Here is a 22,315-nt window from a genome sequence, read left to right as displayed (position 1 = left end):
CACTTTTTACCCAGACAGCCTCAAGTTATGAAAGCTGGAAGCAAGTTTATGAACCACTGTGATTTTTATGCAACCCCTATGTGGAACACACACACATACCTGTTTTCAAGGGCTTAACATGTAAAATTCTTGTGAGAGAGCTCCTGAAAACTTTCTTTTCTATACACATATCCAAACTTACTGTTAACTTTGTGTACAGTATCTGTGTACCTTTACCGCCCACAACTGTATTAAAGTGTTGATTTTTTTTATGTTTCAACAAGCATCAATAAGATATGAATTGCTGCCTGCTCAAATCATTTAAATGACTCTATTTAATTACTCTACCATCATTTTGTAACATGTCTCCATACTCCTATAAATTCACCTCTGCCCCAGAAATGGTATCAGGACTGAAGAGGGCTAGAATATAAACATTCAGACAAGGTTAACAATAAAGCTACAGAATCCCAGCATGACTGAGGTTGAAAGGGACCTCTGGAGGTAACTTATCCATACCCCTCTTCAGGCAAGGTCACCTAGAGCAATGTTGCCCAGGTCCATGTCAAGATGGCTTCTGAATATTCTCAAGGATGGAGACTCCACAACATCTCTGGGCAACCTGTGCCAGTGCTCAGTCATCCCCACAGCAAAACAAAAAGTGCAAAAAGTGTTTCCTCATGTCCAGACAGACCCTCCTGTGTCTCAGTTCGTGTCCCTTGCCCCTGGTCCTGTCACTGGGCACCACTGACAAGAGCCTGGCTCTGTCCTCTTTAGACCCCCCCTTCAGGTATTTATACACATTATAAGATGCCCCAAGCCATCTCTTCTCCAGGCTGAACAGTCCTGCTCTCCTCACAAGAAAGATGCTTCAATCCTTTAATTATCTTCATGGCCCTTTGCTGGACTATCTCTAGCTATGTCCAGGTCTCTTTTCTACTGGAAAAGCCCAGACCTGGACACAGCAGTCCAGATATCTCACCAGTGCTAAGCAAAGGGGTAGGATCACCTCCCTTGACTTGCTGGCAATGGTCTTCCTAATGCAGCCCAAGATACTATTGCCTCCTTTGTTGCAAAGACACAGTGCTAGCTCAGGTTCAACTTGCTCACCAGGACTGGCAGGTCCTTTTCTGCAAATCTGTTTTCCAGCTGGTCAGTCCCTGGCATGTACTGGTGCATGGGGTTGTTCCTCCATTAGTGCAGGATTGTGCACTTCTTGTTGAACTTCATGAGGTTCTTGCTGGCCCATTTCTCCAGTCTGCTAAGGTCCCTTTGTATGGCTTCCCAACCTTCTAGTCTATCAGCCACTCCTCCCAGTTTTGTGTCATTAGGGTACGCATCTGGCAGATCATTAGTGAAGATGTCAAACAGGACCAGACCTGGCCTTGACCCCTAAGCTACACTCCTAGCGTACGCACCACATACCAGGATTCACAGTACACACCTACAACTAGACTTCATACCACTGGTTACCATGCTCAGCCCAGCCATTCAATCAGGTTTCTGTGTCCACATCCAGCCCATACTTCCACAGCTTCTCTGAGAGGACTTTATGGGAGATAGTGTTGAAGGCTTTATTGAAATTCAGGTAGACAATATTCACCATTCTCCTGTCATCTGTCCTGAAAGTCATTTAATTGTAGAATGTCAACAAGTTGGTTAAACGTGACTTCTCATTGGTGAATCCATACTGACTGCTCCTGATCACCTTCTTGTCCTTCATGTGCAATGAAATGGTTTCCAGGATTAGTGATTTCATTACCTTCTGATGGATTGAGGTGGCTTGGCAAGTCCCTGGGTCTTCCTTCTTGCCCTCCTTTAAGGAGGAAGTAGCACTGGCTTTCCTCCACTCCTGGTCACTTCCATTGTTCAAGGATTGTCAGGAATGGCCTCACAGTGACATCAGGATTTGCAGGTACCTGCCTTCAGGGCGCATGGATTTAGATATGCCCAGTGTGTCACCTGACCTGAAGTTACACTGGTTTTCCACTGAATTAATTACCAATTCAATCTTACACTATATGTTCCTTTTGCCACCTTCTTTTAACACCTCGGAGGACATCTACATGGACAGAACAAGGACTAAATTTAAACTGATGAGAGAAATTGTATTGTGTTGGGGATTGCCCTAAAGTGTTTGATTTCAAAACACAATTCATATACCTGTGAACTCAAAGACATCTTTTGCCAGCAGGTTCTTCTTCCTCATTTTTCACAGCCATACCAATTTAATTTGCACCTCTTTCTATAAATGACCACTGTAACTCAAAGAAAGATGAATTCCTTTCTCAGATGAGTATTTAAATAGTTCTCAAGACTCCTGAATCCAAAACAATGCATAGAGACATGAGGGCAGGATTTGGCGCTGGAGCATTAATGCAATCCCTTTAGTGAGTAATTCAGGTTTCATGATCCTCCTCTAATGTGTAATAGTTAAAAGAGAAAGCAGGCATAACCACTTTCATAAAGTGTGATCAGGTTGGACACCACAGATACACTTTAGTGGGTCTCCCTCATAACAGGCTATTCACTCCTTGCAAGTGCAGGTGACTGCTCCTCCAGTCATGCCTGTGGGTCATATACCAAATGAGCCATATAGGTAGGTGTAATATTTTGTTCACCAGTGGTTGAAATATTCTGTGATGCTGCCAGAGTTTCGAGTCAGAGCTCTGTAGAGACACTGATTAGGCTCTCGCAGCTTCCACTCAGACTAAAAAAGCCAAATCTGCTCTAAGGAGTCAAGACCACAGAAATTATCTTCTGGCTGGGAAAGAAACTCACTGCTATTCTGCATGCTCCATTTAATAAAATAAATAATTAAAACATGAACATATCAATTATTCATTCTGAAATATGACTAACCTGTGATTATTCTTCATTGCTTTCTTTCCTTAAAAGTGTAATTTGTGAGGATGGCTAAATAAAGCTCATTTTGAGATAGGCAATACAATAGTTGCAGACAGAAAATCTCATTCAAAATGAGTTCTTGAGATCTTTTTCCCCCTTCTCTGGCTTTCTATAGGAAAAGCACTTAAAAACAGCCTTCAAGTTCATAATAAACAGAATATGTAAGACAGCTGAAATGCATTACTACTAGGCATCAAAAAGACATGGCATCACTTGAAGTAAGCTTGTTCATCATAGTCTGAAACAAAGAAATTCGTATATTGTTTTGGATATTATCCTGTTTCTGTATAATTTCAGCTACTATTTAAATCCACATAATTTACTAGCTATATAGAACTCAGCTTTCAGAGAAGCTGAGTACCCACAGTTCCCAGACCACACCTGCAACGGTAGGAATACAAAACTTTTGATAGCCAGACTCCAGTTCTCCATTGTTTTCCAGTTTAAATTGGTATGAACCAATTTGATTTTTTTTTCCTGATACTGCTAGACAGCAGCAATGAAGTGCATCTCACCTATGACTGCAGCACTGGGTTAATAATTTACAGTGTTTGTGTAGGCTTGTTTTCTAGCCACTGAAGAAGGATGGCACTGTCACATCTTAAACAGATATTGAGTGGGTGGGTTGAATCACTCTGGATGGAGATGGATGAAGCGAAACAAGATGATTCCAATTCCTATTTCGTGATGTAAAGCTACTGTCACAGAACCAGAGACCACAAATAGTTATTTGTACTCTTTGAAAGTACTCTTAATTGTTATACTTGAGTATTATATGCTTCTTCTTAGAGGCCTTTCATTTCTGGGAGCACTCTTGTTCTTAACAATGTAGTGTTTCAGGACAAGTATCGGAATATGACCGAGACTACCTCAGAAAACAACCAATGCCTTTGTAGAGAACTTCCCAGTTAAAGCTATTTGATAATCCTCCTACATTTTACTGTTTCTATTTCCTGCACATTTCTGTCTTTAGGAAGCAGCTCAACATTGCAGAAGATGAAGAAAAAGAGATTCAGTACAGGTAACTGTGGTGGTGGTTTAATGATTTTACTTTGTTCTCTATCCAAAACTATTGAGATTGTCAAGGCTTAGTCATTTAATTTTTACAGTCAACAGAACTGACATTTGGTTTAAGGTTGGTTCCTTCTAGTAGAAACTCCAGTCTCACCAGAAGGAGCACCTGGGAAGTTTTCACATGGAAGACTGTTTCTGCAAACTCACTCATTCCATTCAAGAACTGGACTACGAAGCTGGGGTCATTGATCTCCACTGTGTCGATGCTGAAAGCTTTACCACCACAGAAAGGTATTTCGTAAGAGCAGTGTGCTCATCTATAAAGGTCAGGTTTAAATGGCTATGACCTATGTGCCAGAGAGGTTTTTCCCGGCCAAACAGGAAAGAGGAAACTTAAAATTCAACCATGCCAATTTTGCTGTTAATGAAATTGGTGGAATACCGTATTTTGATCATAGTGGGATGTGCAGAGTCAACGTATACATACAGGAAACTCTTTTAAATATAGTTCTGCCCAAATTATGTGCCTTAAATAAAAGTTATAAAGGAAAAAAAACATAAAATCCCCACCATTTATCATACACTACGTTTCTTTTCAGGTCTTTGTGGAAAAAAAAAAATAATAAAAATCTTTTTTTATCATCTCATTGTTGGACAGTGAGCTGAGAACTAAACCTAAGAGGCACTAGTGTTAAGGTTTGCTTTGGGGGTATTAAAAAGAACCAAAAAGATAACCCACTTTAATGGTAATTGCATCAAATATTACATATTACACCAATTAAAATAGTATAGTATTTTTCATGTAATGTTCATAAATACTGTAATTTCTTAAACTTAATGGAAATAAAGTTACTGAAATTATTATAGGTCTTAATATACAGAGAAACACCACTAGGTGGCTAGTCTATTAGAACTAATTCTTGGCTAAGCCTTAAGTTGTATAGGTCATGTAGCCCCGCAGATGGTAACCTTTGAGTGAATCTGCGCTCCATACTGGAGGAACACCACTGTAGGTAGAACCCTTCCTTTGTTAACACATGTACTCAAGTAGATGTACTCAATTTATCAAATTGTTGCAGACAGATGCAATTTAACCTTTAGCCTCTTTTTATACGCTGCTCTTGCCTCCTGGGGTTCGTTCTGCAGTTGTTTTTGGCCATACTGGTAAAGACTTCAGCCTTTCTATCATCTTTTTTCATTTCCTTCACATTCTTCTTCCTTTGACAACTTGCTCTGGCTCTGCTTAACTTGAAATCCTTAACTTACATAGCATTTGAAAAAAATGATCATGTGGATGAAGTTGCCAAGCCATTATCCATCATATCCGAGAAGTCACGGCAGTCCAGTGAAGTTCCCACTGACTGAAAAGGCGCAATAGAACCTCCATTTTTAAAAAGAGCATAGATTTAGGTTAGACATTAGGAAAAAATCCTTCACTGTGAGGGTGGTGAGACACTGAAAAAGATTGCCCAGAGAAGCTGTGCCTGCCCCATCCCTGGCCATGTTCAAGGCCAGGCTGGAGGGCGATTGGAGCAGCCTGGTCTAGTGGAAGATGTCCCTGCTCATGGCAGGGGGTTGGAACTGGATGATCTTTACAGTCCCTTCCAACCCAAACCAATTCTATGATTCTATGTCCACCAAAGTCTACTTCCCTACTCTACCATTCTCCATCTATAATTCCAATTTATTCTGTATAATAAACCAATCTGTTGTTTCACACTACATGTGTACAGTGCACAGTGCTGCACACCACAATTCTGCTATGGTTACACAGCCAGTGGGAAAGGGCTACAGAAATGGAAATGGAGAGCAAAGTTAAAGGCAGATCATCCTATCCTCCCTCTCTACAGGTAATTTTCTACGAACTTTGGCAACTGACGATTTATCAGTGAAGTTTCATGACCTCATACAATTCCTCCTTTTTAACCTCCCACCTATAGAGTACTTCACCCACTTCTACCACTTATCCTAACTCCTATAAATAATTCTGCTAACAAATTTAATACAGGATTTACTGAAAATAGCTGGCACTTTAACAGAATAAAGTCTACATCATAATGCTAACATAGTTTTTAATATACAACTGCAAACATTGTGTCCTCTTCCCAAGATACTCCTTCATTCTCTAATAACCTTCTGTTCAGATTTTTGGAAAGAGTTGGATGGATATGAACCCAAGGACCATTACCCATATTCGAAGGACACATTCCACAACTAATTTTTAAAAATACAATTAAGTCTTAAGGCTTGGTTTTCTAGGAAAATGAGTTTATATCAGCTGTTGCTCCTGCCTTTTGCAGTAAGGTTTTACTTTGTTAGCCAGTTCCTGTCCCATCTGACAAGCCTCAAGATAATATTAAAAAGCTAAATTGGCGGGCAGATTGAGGGAAGGCAGAACACGCTAACTTGGATGCTTCAGTGAGGGAAAAGAACACAGCATGAGCTCATCCCATGTTAGAAATCATAGTACCTGCATAGGATATCTACCTGTAGACACAAACATGAGTAGAGTCTGGCTTCACTGGCTTTACATTATCACAACTGTTATTTTGTGTGGTGCACTGGACAGCACGGACACTGCTAACTAGTAGAAATACAGCACAATTTCACCATGCTGCTGTGTCTTCATGATGACATAAATAGATTTAATAAGCTTTAATAAGAGCATTTGCAATACAAACTGAAGAGGAATGTACCCTTTAACTGGGAAGATTACTCGTCGAGAGCAATTACTAGAAATATTTACTATACATCTATAAATGTGTGGTAGTAGATCAGTCTAGCTAGTTTTAAGCTATTTCCTAGCCAAGACAGAAGTCAAGCTTTATGCTGCCTTGCCAGGAAATGAGAAGGTTGCTAATTGCCTAGCCGTCCTCTTACACAGGCTGTGTTATCTTGGTGAAGAGCTTATTTACAGCTAGGTTTTGGAGGTTTTTGTTGTTTTCTTGTACCAGCTCTTACGCACTCGCAGAATGTGCTTGATTTTGGGCAGAGGCAAAGATAATGTAATTATTCTGCTGATAATGTAACCCCATATATATTCCTGTAATCTTCACATTATAAATCCATCTGCCTTAGATTTTGGAAGCTACAAAATGTAGTATTAACCTTTCAAACACTTAGTGTTTCATTAATATTTGATTGGCACACAATAGCAACTACTACATTAAGATTATCTAATTCTTATGTGCATATACCAACAGAAGGCTAGGTTGCTAATCATTCTGCAGAATCACAATATACTTCTGGCATATAAATAAAATAAATAATAAAATAATAAAATAAATAATAAAACTAACCAATTTATTTTCTATCGCATATACATTTAGTCAAAGGGCAAAGAATCCTGTGGCTTTGGTATACATTTCACACATATTCTTACAGCGCATTTGACAAAGTTATCCCAATGCATCCTTCTGAAAGCAGCAACAGGAGTTGCAGAATCCTCAGACATGACCATCTGACCCTTAAAACACAACAAATGCACTAAATGGAATAAAAAGTAGTATCATCTTAGTTAATACTGCTCTTCCCACAACTTGCTCTATTTTGTTGCTTATTTCTGTGCCTCACAGGTGTTCAAAAAGGGTAGTTGTATCTTGCTTACCCTTCATCTGCATTTGAAAGGAATGTGCCAGTACAAAATATATGGGCTAAACCACTTGTCAAAGGAAAGCAAAGAGTGTGAAGGTCATTTATAAATGGACATCAGCATTTGTTTCTCTGTTGAAATAACTGTCTATTAGGACACTTGTCATTTGCTGGTCTCCCTTCCCACCACAAAGGATTTCTAAGACTTAAAAGTGAGGCAGGAAAATTTGATCCATCCCAAACTCCTGATTTAAGAAACCTACTGTTCTGGAATGATCAATTTTAAATATCTTAGTAGGATTTTATTTCAGCAGACCTGTATGCATGTACTCTTGTGGTTGGGAGGGTGAGGAAAATGACAAAAAAAAAAACCCACATACCAACCCCAAACCTGCTATGTCTGCTCTTTCTGCAACGTAAGAGTATAACACCTTCCTTACCACCAACACAACGGCCAAAAACAGCCAACAGTAACTTCTAAAGTCAAATTATTTTTCAAAAATATGGATTTCAGAAAAATAATGATGTACTGCCTCAGATCGTACTTATAGTCTGGATCCTTTCTGAAGTAGATAACTTTGTCCAAAAGAACTCCTGTCTAATTCAAGAACTGCTGTGTAGTTCATAGGTTTGCACAGCAAACATGGACAAAACTTTCTTTTCCTTGCATCTTACTAGACTGCTTGTGCAATTTAGCTGTTATACATACCGGTCTTCTTTTATACACTAGGTATATGAAATGTAAAAGGTTGACGATCAAAAACACAGAATTCCAGATCATTATGTCCAAGGCACAACGATAGAGTGTTGCCCAAATGATGAACAATGCACATCCTGTAAAAAGTAAAAAAAAAAGTTAAATTTCACTGAACAATAAACACATTTGTACAAAGCCATCAAGAATGTGTCCACTGTGTGTAATTATGCTGAAAAGCAATATATTCTATAAGCTTTACCACAGCTAGGATCTGTGGATCAAAGCGTGCAATGGTAGCAGAGCTAATCACTGCAATGGTACAAACAGGCACTGCGAGCAGGTTGACAGCAGACTGCAGTCCTATTGCATGGGACTGCAACACTGAAGCAACAATAATTCAGATCAGGACTGGGGAAAGCATAAAGACACAACCCACAGTGGTCTGTTACTAAAATGAAGCAGAAATGGGATGGGGAAAAATTGTGTCTCAAGTACAAAAAATAATAATTAAGCAGATCATAAAACTTTATTACCAGTATTGCATTAATTAGACAAACAAGAGCCTAGAAATGAACGCTTGCTGTTCCCATCAGCAATATTCATATCGAACTATTGAGCAGCAGTTGCACAAAAACCACCTAGAGATATCCTTTAAAATTTAAAGGAAGTATCATTACTGTATTTTGACAAGGTCACAGCAGGAAACTGAGCTCTCTTGTAAGACATCAAAGAGAAAATTTCAAATGCTTACTCTATTTTTGGTTGCTTTACTTTGAATAATGACAATTGCTTTAGAAGGTAAGGCATACTGGATGATTAAGGATTCTCTTTTTAGCCTACAAAGACAATACTTAATCAAATGATAGATTATGCATCAGCGAGTCTCTCACAGATAAATGTGAGCTTACTACCCAATAGAGATGGCTGTAGAGGTCACAGATATATTTACTCTTAAGTTTCATGCAAAGACAATAAGGAAAAGGTGCCAAATCAGTGTCCCTTCCCCCTTCTTCCCTGAAGATGACACTGAATTCATGGACTCGATATTATCTATTCTGTCTCAGTTGCTACCTGGCCAGGCAGCACTTACCTATGGATCAGAAAAATCAAATATGGTGACTCTTGATCAACTGGTTAATTAGACTACAAGGGATGGGAGGATATGAGGTCAAGAAGTATTGAAGAAGAACAATATTGTGGAGCAGCACAGAGGTGCGGCAAGGCCAAAGCAAAGGGAACAGATTGCTAACAACCGGGCTTCATTACTTATGCTGCCCAGAGTAAATTTGCTTCTAGCTGCCACCTCAGCTTGCAAAACTCTGACTCCGTATCTGCTCAAAATACAAGACCCACAGATCAAAGTGGCAGGCCAGTGAGCGCACAGCTCCTTTTGCTTTTAAAACAAGAACTACAAAGATAGAAAATGCTCAGACCTTTGGTCATCAGTACAGCCTATTAAACAAATGAGCATTCTCGCTTAAAAATACTTAGGCATGCCCTGTGTTGTGATACATTCGGGTTTATCTTTCTTAAAACACTGTACTGATTTACTACTCTTCCTTTGATCATAAAGGCCTTGTCCCAAAGTACGGGAGCTTTGAAATAGCTGTGGGACTGCAAGAGTGTTACAAATGAAACCACTCTTGCTCAGTCTCAAGCATGCCAAATTTAGTTGTTCTTCTGAAGTAAAATTTTGGTGTCACAAGATGCCTACAGTGGTGGAATAAATATGACTGACTTCAGAGTAACATACATTGCATTCTGTATCAAATATCTGCACTTCTAAACTGACAATGAAAATAACCCTGGTGACCCACAAGGGCCACATATTTGAACCCGCATTCAAAGAACAGATGGGCTGATATCAAGCTTTCTAAGGAAAGCCTCGCCTACTGCAGTCATAGTAAGCCAGTACACCAGCAAATACACACTCCCAGTACTTACTTGAAACCTAAAACTAAGGTCTTAAGGATACATAAACTTAACTAATATGTGGAATTTAATGAATTTTAATCAGCCAGTCACCTCTGACGTGAACAGGGCCCACTTGTTTCAAGCTGGCATCTTCATAGGTTTGAAACTGCAAGTTACATTTCTGGGAAATTTTAAGAACCTGGGCACACACAGCCATTCTAGAAAAGGTATGCCAGGGTCAGAAAAGGCCCCCACTTACACCAAAACCACCATCAGCAGAGTACAATGAACACAAAGACAGGCTGAAATTTCACCATAACCTGAAGGGACCAGCTGGTCATGAATTGCTATTTCTGTCACAGTAAGGTCACAAATCTCTCCAGAATAATTCTCCTACCTATGGTCAGCAGGCCTCGCAGAAAAATCATGTGAAAATTCAGAGTAGTTGGAATAATCAGTCCAACTGCAAAACAGGTATTTGCCACGTGGAAAACAAGATGATGAATCTCCTTCCAATTTTCACATGCAGTCTCATTAAAAGGCACAAGGGTGGCGTTTTTTAAGTCTGGAATAAAGCCTAGCGGAGTAATAGTGAGTGGGCTCATTACTGTAGTATTCATCTTTGAGACTCCTGCAATGAGACAAAACAGAAAATAAAATCACTGTCCATTAAACTGAAATATACCAGACATACACCTGGATTTTAGGGCTATTTTCTTTCTTCCCAGGGTATATTTTGCATTATCATTCATGGAAGAAATTTTACAAGTGCTTTAAAAGGGTAAGTTAGATCCATAGTTCAGTAATGCTTTACTATCTCTTTCACTTAAGTGCTATGCTTGAAGAATGGTACACTTCAAAATTTGGACTGTATGCACACAAACAGTGCTGTCTGAACACTACCTCCTACGACTGTCACTGCTCAGCAAAACATACTATGTATTCTTCCTAGCCCTACGCAAATAAAAAATCATATTCTGATCTACCATTTACTGAATAGGTCCACCATCCCAGGCAAAGTAAATGTTTAACAGAACTTAACAATCTAGATGAGAATTGACATAAAAAAAGAAAAAAGTTTATGTAGTGCAAGTCTCCTTTATGGCATACAAAGTCATTCTTCTAAATAAGGAAAGGAAGGTCTTAAAGGAGAAACACGTGCTGTTTGGTTGACTGAAAAAAGGCAACAAACCATACAGAAATGAAAAACAAAGTCTCACCTTTTGCCTTTCTTGCAGGATCATTTGGAGATCTCCTAAGCCACATATCATCTTGCGCACATTAACAGAGTGGGCAAAAAACAATAATTCCCAAGCCACTTATAAGAACAGTAAATAAAAATTATCATTTCTCCTCCTAGTTGATCAGATGCTACTAAATCAGAAAAGGAGGTGCCCAGGATGCTAAGTTATGACAGGGTTGCTACTCTTTCAGGAAAATCACTGGTCTACCTAGTATGAGTGAGTTTGCAAGACCTGTGGAACTCCCGGAGAAAACAAGACCAGTTAAAAAAGTTGACTTCTAATCTAAAAATCACAGGTTTGTTTTTTTTTTTTTGTTCTTGTAATAATGAAAGCAGCATATTTTCATTTCACACCAATTGAAAGGAAAAAAGATATCTGTGGGCAAATATTTTCCTAATACAAAGTACAAAATTCCTATTAAAAAGACACTACAAAGAGAAACTGGAAGATTTCAAGGCACTAACTTTAAAATCTTAAGAGCTAGTCTGTTTAGGGAACTGCAGCCAGTGTTACAAGCACTCTAGAAGGTGTTCTCAACCCAGAGCAGTTCCCAGCCAGAGGAACATGAATGTTTAGACTGTTTGTCAGATACAGAGGAGAACCCCACCTCCAGCAAGGCATGTATGGTCTCCCACTGCCACAGCAACAGAAATTACATGGAGTTTGGCTTGAGTGTCATTAATTAAATACATGCATGTGTCACTGAGCAAACAGGCTCTGCAACATGCAACATAGTGGGATTTGTGTTCAAGTAAATTCTGTAGGGACAGTGCATGTCCCTGCTGTGTGTGCTTGCTGTCATGTAATTCATCTGCTCAACAGATGATTTTGAGTCATGGTTAATACACTCAGTATCTCCTGCAGATTGGAATACTCTCTACTACTCGAGTGCTTCTTGGGCTGTAATTTTGATTGCTTCATCCATTCTTTTTATCACTTTCCCTCTCCCCTCATTTCTGTGCAAGACATAAGTAAGCTGGACTGAAATTCTAAAATTCATTAGTCTTTCAAACCCCTGTTTAAAGTACTGAGAAGAAAGAAATCAGAAAGAAAACCTCAGCCCTCTATTAGTTCCTCTTTGATGCCCAGAACCTGTAATAGCTAAGGCATGCTACAGAACATGTAGAGGCATCTTGCAGGATCAAACACCAACATGGAAACAGTGCTATCCATATCTGGATAAATTTTTTTTTCAAACTAAAAAAAAAAAACACCAAAACCAAACCACCACCTAATTCTTACCAAAATACATAATCCTTTGGTTTTTTTTTAAAAAAAAACAAAAAATTCACTTTCCTCTTTTCATTCCTACATTAGTTATTCACAAAGGTTAATTAAAATGTGGGGGTTTTGGCATAAGCAAATTATACATGAAATTGTTACCAATAATTATGGTGACCAAACAAATTCACAGTCCAGGTACCACACAGGCACCATCCAAACATGTTCCTATTTTCTTTCAGCTCTTTGGCTTGAATTTAGAAGTCGAGGCATGAGAGCAGTTTCACTGACCTGACAAGGCTGCTTGCACCCATAGCCAAAGTGGGAGCCTGTATGAGGCTGCAGGACTGGCATTTTAATGTGCTCATAAACAGAAGGTAATTGATAACTGGGGAACTGTGTTTGCACTCACCTTACACACATCTCACCATTGTGCTCCTGTGGTTTTCAAACAATACATACTCCCTACACTGGAACAGCAGGATCTCCAGACCTTTTACAAAAAGTTATCAGCAGAGTTTCTACCTACATTCAGTCTTTCACTGCCAATAAAAGCACCACTTAACCTGTCAACAGAATGAGTAAAGACAACCAAACTCACATACAGCTACAGAACCAGCTGTAAGTCCATCAGCTCATCTTGAGATCAAGATGGGCTCCAAGAAGTAAATTCAGCTGCATCTGAATGCAAATTGACAAAGCTTTCAGATGCTTGATTTTTTAATAACAAAATTTTGCACTGCATTGCTGGGAGGTTAGAGGCTACCTTATGCTTTACAACTTGTAAATCATCACAAATTTAAGACTGGAATCCAACAAGCCAAATTAACAGCACAGCACATGACAGTCGCATTCTTCTCACACCCCACCAAAACACCACTCCCCTCATTAGCCACGGATATAGATGCCTCAAACCACCAGCTATAAACTGGCATAATGGGAAGATGTTTCTCCAACAAGTGCTGACCAAGTCATTTAAAGCATCCACCGCTGTACCAACAGGATGTTCAATGCTTCTGAAAGCCTGGACCGCCCATTGTGTTGCCTAAATTAGAATCCAGGAACCTAAATCGACCTAAATCTACCCACCTCCATTTTTACAAACTTTGTCTTTTAATACCTTGAAGTCCTTTTATTAATACATTTGAGTTTAACTTACTACTCACACACAAACATTACAGCAGCACTAATGTACTGGAAAACAACAGAAAGCTGCAGAAATTCTCTGTTATGATGGTATTTTAAAGCTGGCAGAAACAGATTGACACTATCTGCAAAATGACACAAGGACACCTGAGACCCTGGCTCTGAATTTCAACTAGGGAGGCTGCTTGAGAATCAACAAAAAAAGGCAGGCATGCAGGGTTACAAGCTGTAACCTGAAGTGTTTGCCCACAGGTAACACCAGAAAGACAAATACTCAAAGACTCAAAGTAACAGCTCTGTAATTTTCAGATTATTACTTTACTTCCAACACCTACTGCTGTCAAATAATACTGAAGAATTAGAAAAAAATTTCTGCTGTTCCACAAATGAAAAAGCAATTGTCATTTCCTACCCCCGCTACCTCACAGAGCCAAAGTTTTTAAGTACAAGCCTTTAAAACTTTAATTTACGATTATATCTACTAAGGAATAATACAGCGCAGGACTTTGCGGTCTTATGCTTAAGTCTTCAATAAATTAAGACACGTATTAATATCGGGAGTTAAAAATACATCCAACAGTCAAATAATTTTGGAAAAATTGGGAAAACAGTGTCAACTGAAATGAAAGTTTTGTGAAGCATAAGACAAATAATTAAAGAAAATATATTTTAATATACTTTTTTTTATCATATGGATTTAGATGTACCAAAGTAGGAGTTTGAAAACTCAGCTGACTGAAAAATCAAGCCACTTTGTTGGTCAAACAGGAAAACAAAACAAAACCAAACAAAAAAAACCCCAACAACCATCAAACACCCCACTCACTGCTACTTTAATAGTAAATTTCTGGGAAATAGGTACAGTTAAGAACAAAGCCTATTAATTTCCTTTTTTTTGGTGCATGAACCTGATAGAGAGTTAAGATAATATATTGTGGGTTTAGGTCTGAAAACACAAATTCTTGGAATGTAAATAAAGCAAACTTAAGTTTTTTAATATGCCCAGGACATCTTTATAGAAGAGGCCAAACTTCTGAAAGCCATTTCCAAAAGATTTAGTCCCTAAATCTTCAGACATTAAGACACCTTTAAAATTAACGGGGGTTCATGGATACCCACACAGCATTCACAGAAGACACACTGCAGAGAAGTTTAGAGCAGATGGTTCTAAGAGAACAGGTCAACCAAGCCAACATAGGGGCCCAGTGTGCTGCTCACGTCGCCATCCATTTTAGTGAGATTATTTGTATCCCAGCGGTAGCTTTACTGTTCAACATCACTCAAGTGAGCCTCTTAAAGCTTTGCTTGAGAATGTTTGTATAACTTTAGTCATTGCAACTCTACCGACCATTATTTATGTAGATGGATTCTGTGAGTCCTAAGAGAAAAAAAAAAAAAAAAAGTAGAAATCAAGCTCGACAATTGCTTGCTTTAGATCATACCTGCAGGGCTTGAACTATTCTTCTATGGTCTGGTAGCACAAAAGCTGCATAGAGAATTTGGACAATCAGTAATTTCTTTGCTTTTGTGAGCCGAAGACAAACTATTACTGCCAGCATAATAAAGTTAATTACAGTTTAAGTTACCAATTTCCTTTCTACAATGAAATAGGAGTGAACGGGAAAGCGGCGCAGGAAAAAATGTTTTCCAATACGCTCTTTAGAGCAAAATAATGTCCATTAAATGAGTCACGCTCTGCAGAAATTTGTTAGTCTTGATCTACTTTATTCTAGAGAAAATTTAACAACATTTTCATTATGAACAGTCAACAGAAACAACCATACCATGAGAAATACTCATATGTACACTCCCCACAGCAGCTGCGTAGCCATACTGTGGGGAAGTTTGCTCCCTGCACTTCAGTTCACACTCCCTTTTGATTACAGGGTTCACGGAAGTTTGGGGAGCGGCGCAGCCACGGCTGGCACCCCCAGACCCATTTTCTCCCCACACCTCTGAGGCGTCATTTTAGCCCACAACTTGCAACCACCAAACCCACCGTTTATACAATAATATTACTATCATAATTAATAATTATATTGTTAGAACATTATTATAGCTAATAATAATTATTGTTGTTATTATTACCAAGCGAGCTTTCCCTTTAGCCCGCAAAGGGCCACCTTCCCGCAGGAAGGGCACCAGCGCAGCTCCCGTTCCCGGGCCCCCTGTCGAGGCTATGACCGGGGCGGGCGGGGGGCACGAGCCCCCTCGGCAGAGAGACCTTCCGAGCCCCGAAAGCGGAAGGCAGAAACCCGGGCTGGCGCACGCTACCCTCGGCCGCCGTGAGCGGACCCGACAACGCGGCCACTCATCCCCCCGTAAGCCGCTCTCCAGCGCGGTGCCCCACCGGTGCCGACGGCAGGAGCGCCCCTTACCTGCCCCGCGCCCTCGGAAAAGTTTCGCGGCCGCCCGGACGGGACGGGCTGGGACAGCCACTCCTCTCCTCTCCTCGCCGCTCCCGGCACCGCGTCCCGCCGCGGCCACCGACCCGCCGCTGTGACTAAAATAGGCAGAACCCGGCGGGAGGCTGCGGGCGGCGCCAGCTCCGGGGCTGGCACCGAGCGGCCGCAGCGCGCAGGCGCCTCCAGCCGGCCCCGGGGGACTGCGGGCGCAGGGCCAGGGGGCGGCCGCCAGGGGGCGCGCGGTGCCGGGGGTTCTGGGGCAGGCCCGGCTGGACTGGAAGCAGAGGCTCCGAACGGCGCCTCCCGGTTTGAAGGATGTGGGTGCTGAGTAGTGCCCAGCATCTAAACCCCGTGGGGTGAATCACCCCCGGAGCTGCAGACACTCACCGCAGAGTGCACCCAGAGCTCTGGCAGTTTGCCTTTAGGGGGTTAAAATTAGAAGGGCTAAATTCTCCCCTACACAAGCAGCAAGCAGTATTTCCCCTATATGGTGAGTCAAGGAGCAACAATGGCCTTTAGAAAACTGTTCTTCTCTACTTGGCACCTGCTATAGTTGCTTTGTCACAAGCATGATGTTTAGGAAATGTCACCAAGTTTGTTCGTATGGCAGTTTGGCAGCTCCCAGAAATGATGCGCTTCCAAAGCAGGCCATTTGTGTCCCTGCATGCTGGCACACTGCTCGGCCACTGTCCTGCCTAGCCTGCTTCCTACTGCCAGCCTCGCGGTACAGGCGGTGACATGCCCAAGTAGCCACCAAGCCCATCATCGTCTCCAGGATGTTGATGTGTAGCCCCCAGCAATGAAAGGATTTCCAGACACAGCCCATAGGCATCCCAGCCCATCCCAAAACCTGGCTGCCAGTGATAAATAAGCACTGCAAAGGCAGAAAGTCTTTCTGTACATTCTGATGAACTAGCTGCAAAATGCCGGGTTTTTTTTTCAGCAGTAACGTGCACATGGTCAGCATTATACTTGAATAAGAATACAGAATCCTGACCAATTTTTGAAGTAACTCTTTATGCTTGTACACACCAACATGTGTCCTATGAGGCTCCGGTTTTGTTACGGTTGTTCTTAGCTTTACATCTTGGAGAAGAGATCTGTACCTTTCCAGTGATATGTGCTGTGTGAACAGGGATTTTATGAATTCCTCTCCCTGATTGTCTAACATATAATATGAATTTATTATGGAGGTCATGGTTTCGGATTGTGTTTCCTCTGAATGGCCAGTCATTCTTATTGATGTAGTCACTTTCCCGAGATATAGAGTAAGTGAGCTGAAAAGGGGGTAGGAAAAGCTAGTCAGTATAGCATGGCCACAGGAACAGTCATGAGAGATAGCATCTAGCACATGTTTGAGGTTGATAATATTCAGCTATGCTTGACGGAGCAAAGCCAAGTAGCTTCCAAAAGCAGCACAGAGCAGCCTGTCAGAGAGCTCTTATCCAAATCTAGACTGACATGTAAGCATTTTCTAGCACGTTACTGAATGTTGTGCATTAGAGAAGCACAGTTTGCTGGATTAGTTCTGTCTTTTGTAGTCTTTGTATTTCTTTCATTTTCCTCCAGGTCCTCTCTGTTTTTTTGTGGGGAGCATTGGTGGTAACACAGTGACTGCTTAGCCTAATGCAGAAAACCCTTAGGAAAGCTTGGCAAAGAACTAATAATATGTGAAACCATGTGAAGGTGTAGAACTTCATCCTAATAGAAGCTAGTCTCTTGGGATCTTTAGATTTCAATGTATTTGTGACTACATCTCATTTCTCCTGCATGGCAGAGTGGTAAGATCCAAGGACACGTGGGTAACATAGATGGTGGTACCTAGGACAGCTGTCAGCAGAAAGAAATAAATGAGGGAGGATTTGAGAGCTGCTTTATCTCCTTGCCCCTAGGAGGACCACAGTCAGATGAAGAGTGTAGACATGGCTCTAATGGGCTCTAGACTTGTGCTGTGGGGTGCACCCACGTGTAGAAGGAAAACCTTCCTTTCTCTAATATAATGACTATCCTCAATTTTATACAGATAATAGCACAGTCCTATGCAGATATCAGTTGCCGTAATTTTACATAGCCTTTAGTTATATAGATAATATTGCATTACATAGATAACATTATCTATAGATACATAGATAACTTAAACCTTCTCTAAGTAGAACATATTAAGTAGTGTTTATTCTCTTAAACCAAGGTCTCATGTACTTCAGGAGAGTGGGCTGGTGTAATTCAATCAGTTTAATGTCCTACTGTTAAGCCACTGTAAAGACTTAAATAGTTGGTTTAACCTCCTGTCTGTGTCAATAAAGTACAAGTTCATTCAAATCAGCTAATATAAATTAATTTGACAGAGGCAAGAAATAAAAACTGTTTGGGTATACATTCATGAGGAGTTGGATTCAAATAGATCAATTTTTAGAGATTTGTGTTGAATTGATGCATTTTGTTAGCAGAGACAGGTCTAATGGTGTTACAGCTGTTCATTGATGCATACTTTCTCTCTGTCATGTTTCTCTGTTCTGCTATTAAAGTCTTGATAGCTTAAGTACTTTCTCCAGTTATTTAGCTATTTTCCACAGAAGTGGTCCACAGTAGAAAATGTCACATGGATGTTGCAAATCACTTAGTCTTGTTCCTTATTTCCAGCAACCTGCTTTGTGATCATTGACCGTATACCCTAACCTCCCAGTGCCTGCCTATTCTATACTGCAGGGGAAAAAAGGCCTGTTGAGGATGCGGGGAGATGTCACTCAGCAGAGTTCGGGCAGGAGTTCAGAAGTACAACTGAGCCCGGAGGCTTCCTCTCCTGCTTCTCAGTTCAGGCCAGCCGGGCATCAAAAGACTTTATTAAGCAGACAATAGAGTAACTTTCCATAAAATTGCAAGCACTCTGCCTCTTCCAAACGAACGCCCTATTCTGCAGCCTTTTTTAGGCAAAGTTTTCACTAAAGAGAACAAATGTTTTGTATTTGGGATCCCAGATGCACCAGGCTGACAGGGCTATTTTCAGACAATGGTGAGATCTATGGCATGTTTCCATTTATAGTTTTAGGAAGCATACTCAGCATCTACAGTCTAAAAGATGTCTACCCTAAACTAACCTTTTAACCTCCCTCTATAGACAATGCGAAGGGGCTCTTTTAGAAAGTAATTAATCCTCTGTGTGTTTGACAACTGTCTGGAGCGGGATGAAATATGTTCGCATAGTTCAGAAGTACCACATTTCAGTAAAACAAATCCCATCCCGGGTGCTGGAATTATGTGCCATATAACTGAAAAATTACCCATCTTTTCCATAGAAAAAATATTTTATTTGCCTGATTTTTATATGCCTTAGAGCATCCTCAAGAGTATAGTTTTATTAGAAGGGTGTTTGCATGGAAGAGATTGTGAATGATAAGTACTCTCTCAACTATTTAATGTGCTGGAGGCTTACTTAAGAGGAGTGTGCGCATTCTGGTGCATTTTTACCCCAGACCCTCCAATAGACACTTTCTGATATTTAGGCAGGCAATTCTTCCCATCACATCTGCAATGATGTTTATATAAGGAGGGCTATCTTTTTGAATCGAGATACGGAACATCGTATCACAGGTCTTCCAAGTGTCTGACTGATAACATAGTAACTGATGGCTGCAAACTTAGAGCCAGGAGATGACTTTCTTCTAAAATGATTTGTCAAAGTACCCAAGTTTTAACAGATGCACTGTTTGTCATAGATGTTTATCCAAAGGGTACATGATCCTGAGGTATAAGGTCAGAGTAAAACGGTTTCGTATTAAAGTTATCTAAACTGTGCACAGTAAACAATTTATTCAATCACACTTAGCAATTATTCCTGTTCCAAAATTATGCGTGAGCAGTCTCCTGCTGACAATTTGATTTGTATGTTCATTACTTGAAATTGCTCGGTGAGCAATTTCTATGAGTATGTGCGAGGCTATGAGCTGCTCGCAAGTGATATTTCTGAGACTTGCTGAAGCTCTACCTAAATCACATGGTTCTCCCCCCAAAGAAAGGAGGGCTGCTACAAAACCGGCTGGATTTCTGAAAGTGAGGTGATGGTGTACCCATCACTGCCCTTCGGGGCAGCTTGCTAACAGCAGCAGGGAATAACAGGGAGGCTGATCCCAATGAGTCTGCTTCTTTCTGGAAAATCAGGAATGCCGGATAGGGGTTTTGACCACATCGCTTGTCCAGCACTCAAGCTGCTGTCCAGACATTGCTCTTGGTTAACATAAGGCAGCTCCTACTTCACACATAACTGGAAAACAAGTAATATAGCAGTGCTTTTGCATTGCATTTGTCCCCTTGTTGGGTGACAGCCCATTTCTTGGGGGGCCCCACTACACAGGATTTGGCAGCGCTGGTTGAACTGGCTGTGATTTTTCTCTTTCCTTTTTGGACACCTTCCATGAACTAAGAAAGTTCAAAATTATCATGCAAAGATGTCTGTGCTAATCCCAAAATAAATCCATCTCAGCTGCAGCTCACAGCATTCTCTCTACAGGGATCTTTATGAATTTACGTGAGCCTGTGTGACTGTGTTATCCAAAGGAATTGCAAACATTTTCAGAGTACAAATGTATGAGTACCTTTGGGTGTTGGTACAATGGCAATTACTGTTTTGTTGCAATATTAGTCCTTTTTAGCTGTGCATTTTAATATTCACCAGTGGCTGGCTTTGAGAAGCAAAAGCTAGGCTTAAATTCCTCATTAGCATCATTAAAATCTACAATTTTATAGGATTTTTTTCTAATAATTGATAAGGCTTTAGAATTTTATTTAAAGATTAAAAAGGGAATTAAATAACAACTGTTTAACATACCCAGAAGAACAGACAGGAAAGGGAAAGGGAAAGGGAAAGGGAAGGAAAGGAAAGGAAAGGAAAGGAAAGGAAAGGAAAGGAAAGGAAAGGAAAGGAAAGGAAAGAAAAGGAAAGGAAAGGAAAGGAAAGGAAAGGAAAGGAAAGGAAAGGAAAGGAAAGGAAAGGAAAGGAAAGGAAAGGAAAGGAAAGGAAAGGAAGAAATCTAACTTAAAGACTTGAGGAAGGAAGGCAAAGAAGAAGTGAGGGAGGCAGAAGATAAGTCTAAGAGGTTATTTAAAACAAGTGACAGGGAAAGCACATAGGATTTGAGAGTGAAAACATTCCACACTGAGTGGGAAGAAAAGATAAATTGATGAGCTCAGAAGAACTGTGAATGGGCATGACATAGCTTTTTTAAAGTTGTTTTTTTTTTCTCTACAAAAAGATACAGGCAGCAGACAGCAAGAGCAGGGAAAAAAATGCATAAACCCACGAAGGAGCCTACTGGAGAATAACGTAAGCCAAAGTAAATGCTAGGAACAAAAGCTCAAGAGCAAAAAGCAAATCAGGATTGTATAAGTTTGGTTCAAATACACAGAAATAGGTTGACGTAGCCCAAGTAGCAAGCACAACATTTTATGCACTTGATCAGATTAGCAGTCCTAAATAAGAGGCTTGGAAATACTCCCTTGTTTTGAGCATAAAACTCAAGGAGATAATAAATACCCAGTTTCTGAATTAGCTGCTTCCTCTTCCGTTTTGGAAGAGTCAGCATCAAACAATCACTAAGGAGCATCTGGTCTGCATTTACTGTGCACCTCATCTATGCTGACTTGTACATCCAGATACTGGGCTTCAGCTCTGTGTATTGTAAATTACTATCAAAATGTGTGCCAGGTTATAGTAGACCACTATGGCTTCTCGCTACCCTGATCTTTGAGAGTAAAGGCAAGCACAGAATTGAACCCCATGTATTTTCTTCTAATTTCCATGAATAAAAAAGACCAGTCTTCTGAGTAATGTTTATTGTACTTCTTTGTTCTGTAAAGAAAAAAGCAAGAAATGAAACTCTATTATATAGCATTAAAAACACAGATACATACCACAGTAAACATACAGATATGTGTCATTATTGCTTTTGCATGTAAGTACATATGCCACTATATAAAGCAGTTTCAGAACTAAAATGACAATGACTTTGGTAAAGAAAAAGAAAAAAGAACTAATAATATGTAAAATTAAAACCAATATAAAAATGTTTATGCTCCACATCCGATTTCATAATATTAGTACTTACTGTGTTTTTTCCTACTAATACTTACTCATTAATTCTTTAAATAATGAACATACGTACTGAAAGGTCACTGTTTTTGAAAAGGCACAACTGAATAAGCAA

The 22,315-nt window shown here is 40.3% G+C and overlaps 1 protein-coding gene across 4 annotated transcripts in view; it reads right to left on the bottom strand.

Moving 5' to 3' along the window:
- Positions 1–22,315, bottom strand: part of BVES (blood vessel epicardial substance) — a 57,909-nt gene that overhangs the window by 15,005 nt on the left and 20,589 nt on the right. For 3 of the 4 annotated variants that reach the window (XM_061460178.1, XM_061460180.1, XM_061460181.1), the window contains exons 2-3: positions 10,500–10,733; positions 8,201–8,325 (exon numbers count right to left, since the gene is read on the bottom strand). In XM_061460178.1, coding sequence (XP_061316162.1) covers positions 8,201–8,325; positions 10,500–10,722 — 348 coding nt within the window. In that variant the 5' untranslated portion in view covers positions 10,723–10,733. Of the gene's footprint in view, positions 1–8,200; positions 8,326–10,499; positions 10,734–16,091; positions 16,260–22,315 lie in introns of those variants that run through there. The other variant, XM_061460179.1, reaches the window with a different exon arrangement.

Source organism: Pezoporus flaviventris, unplaced genomic scaffold, assembly GCF_033815535.1.
Source record: "Pezoporus flaviventris isolate CSIRO_AGI_PZ_B2104156 unplaced genomic scaffold, CSIRO_AGI_Pfla_v1 ptg000031l, whole genome shotgun sequence".
In the NCBI taxonomy this organism is placed as follows: Eukaryota; Metazoa; Chordata; class Aves; order Psittaciformes; family Psittacidae; genus Pezoporus; species Pezoporus flaviventris.
The sequence above is the reverse complement of the archived record's forward strand: the minus strand, read 5'-3'. Positions and strand labels throughout refer to the sequence as shown.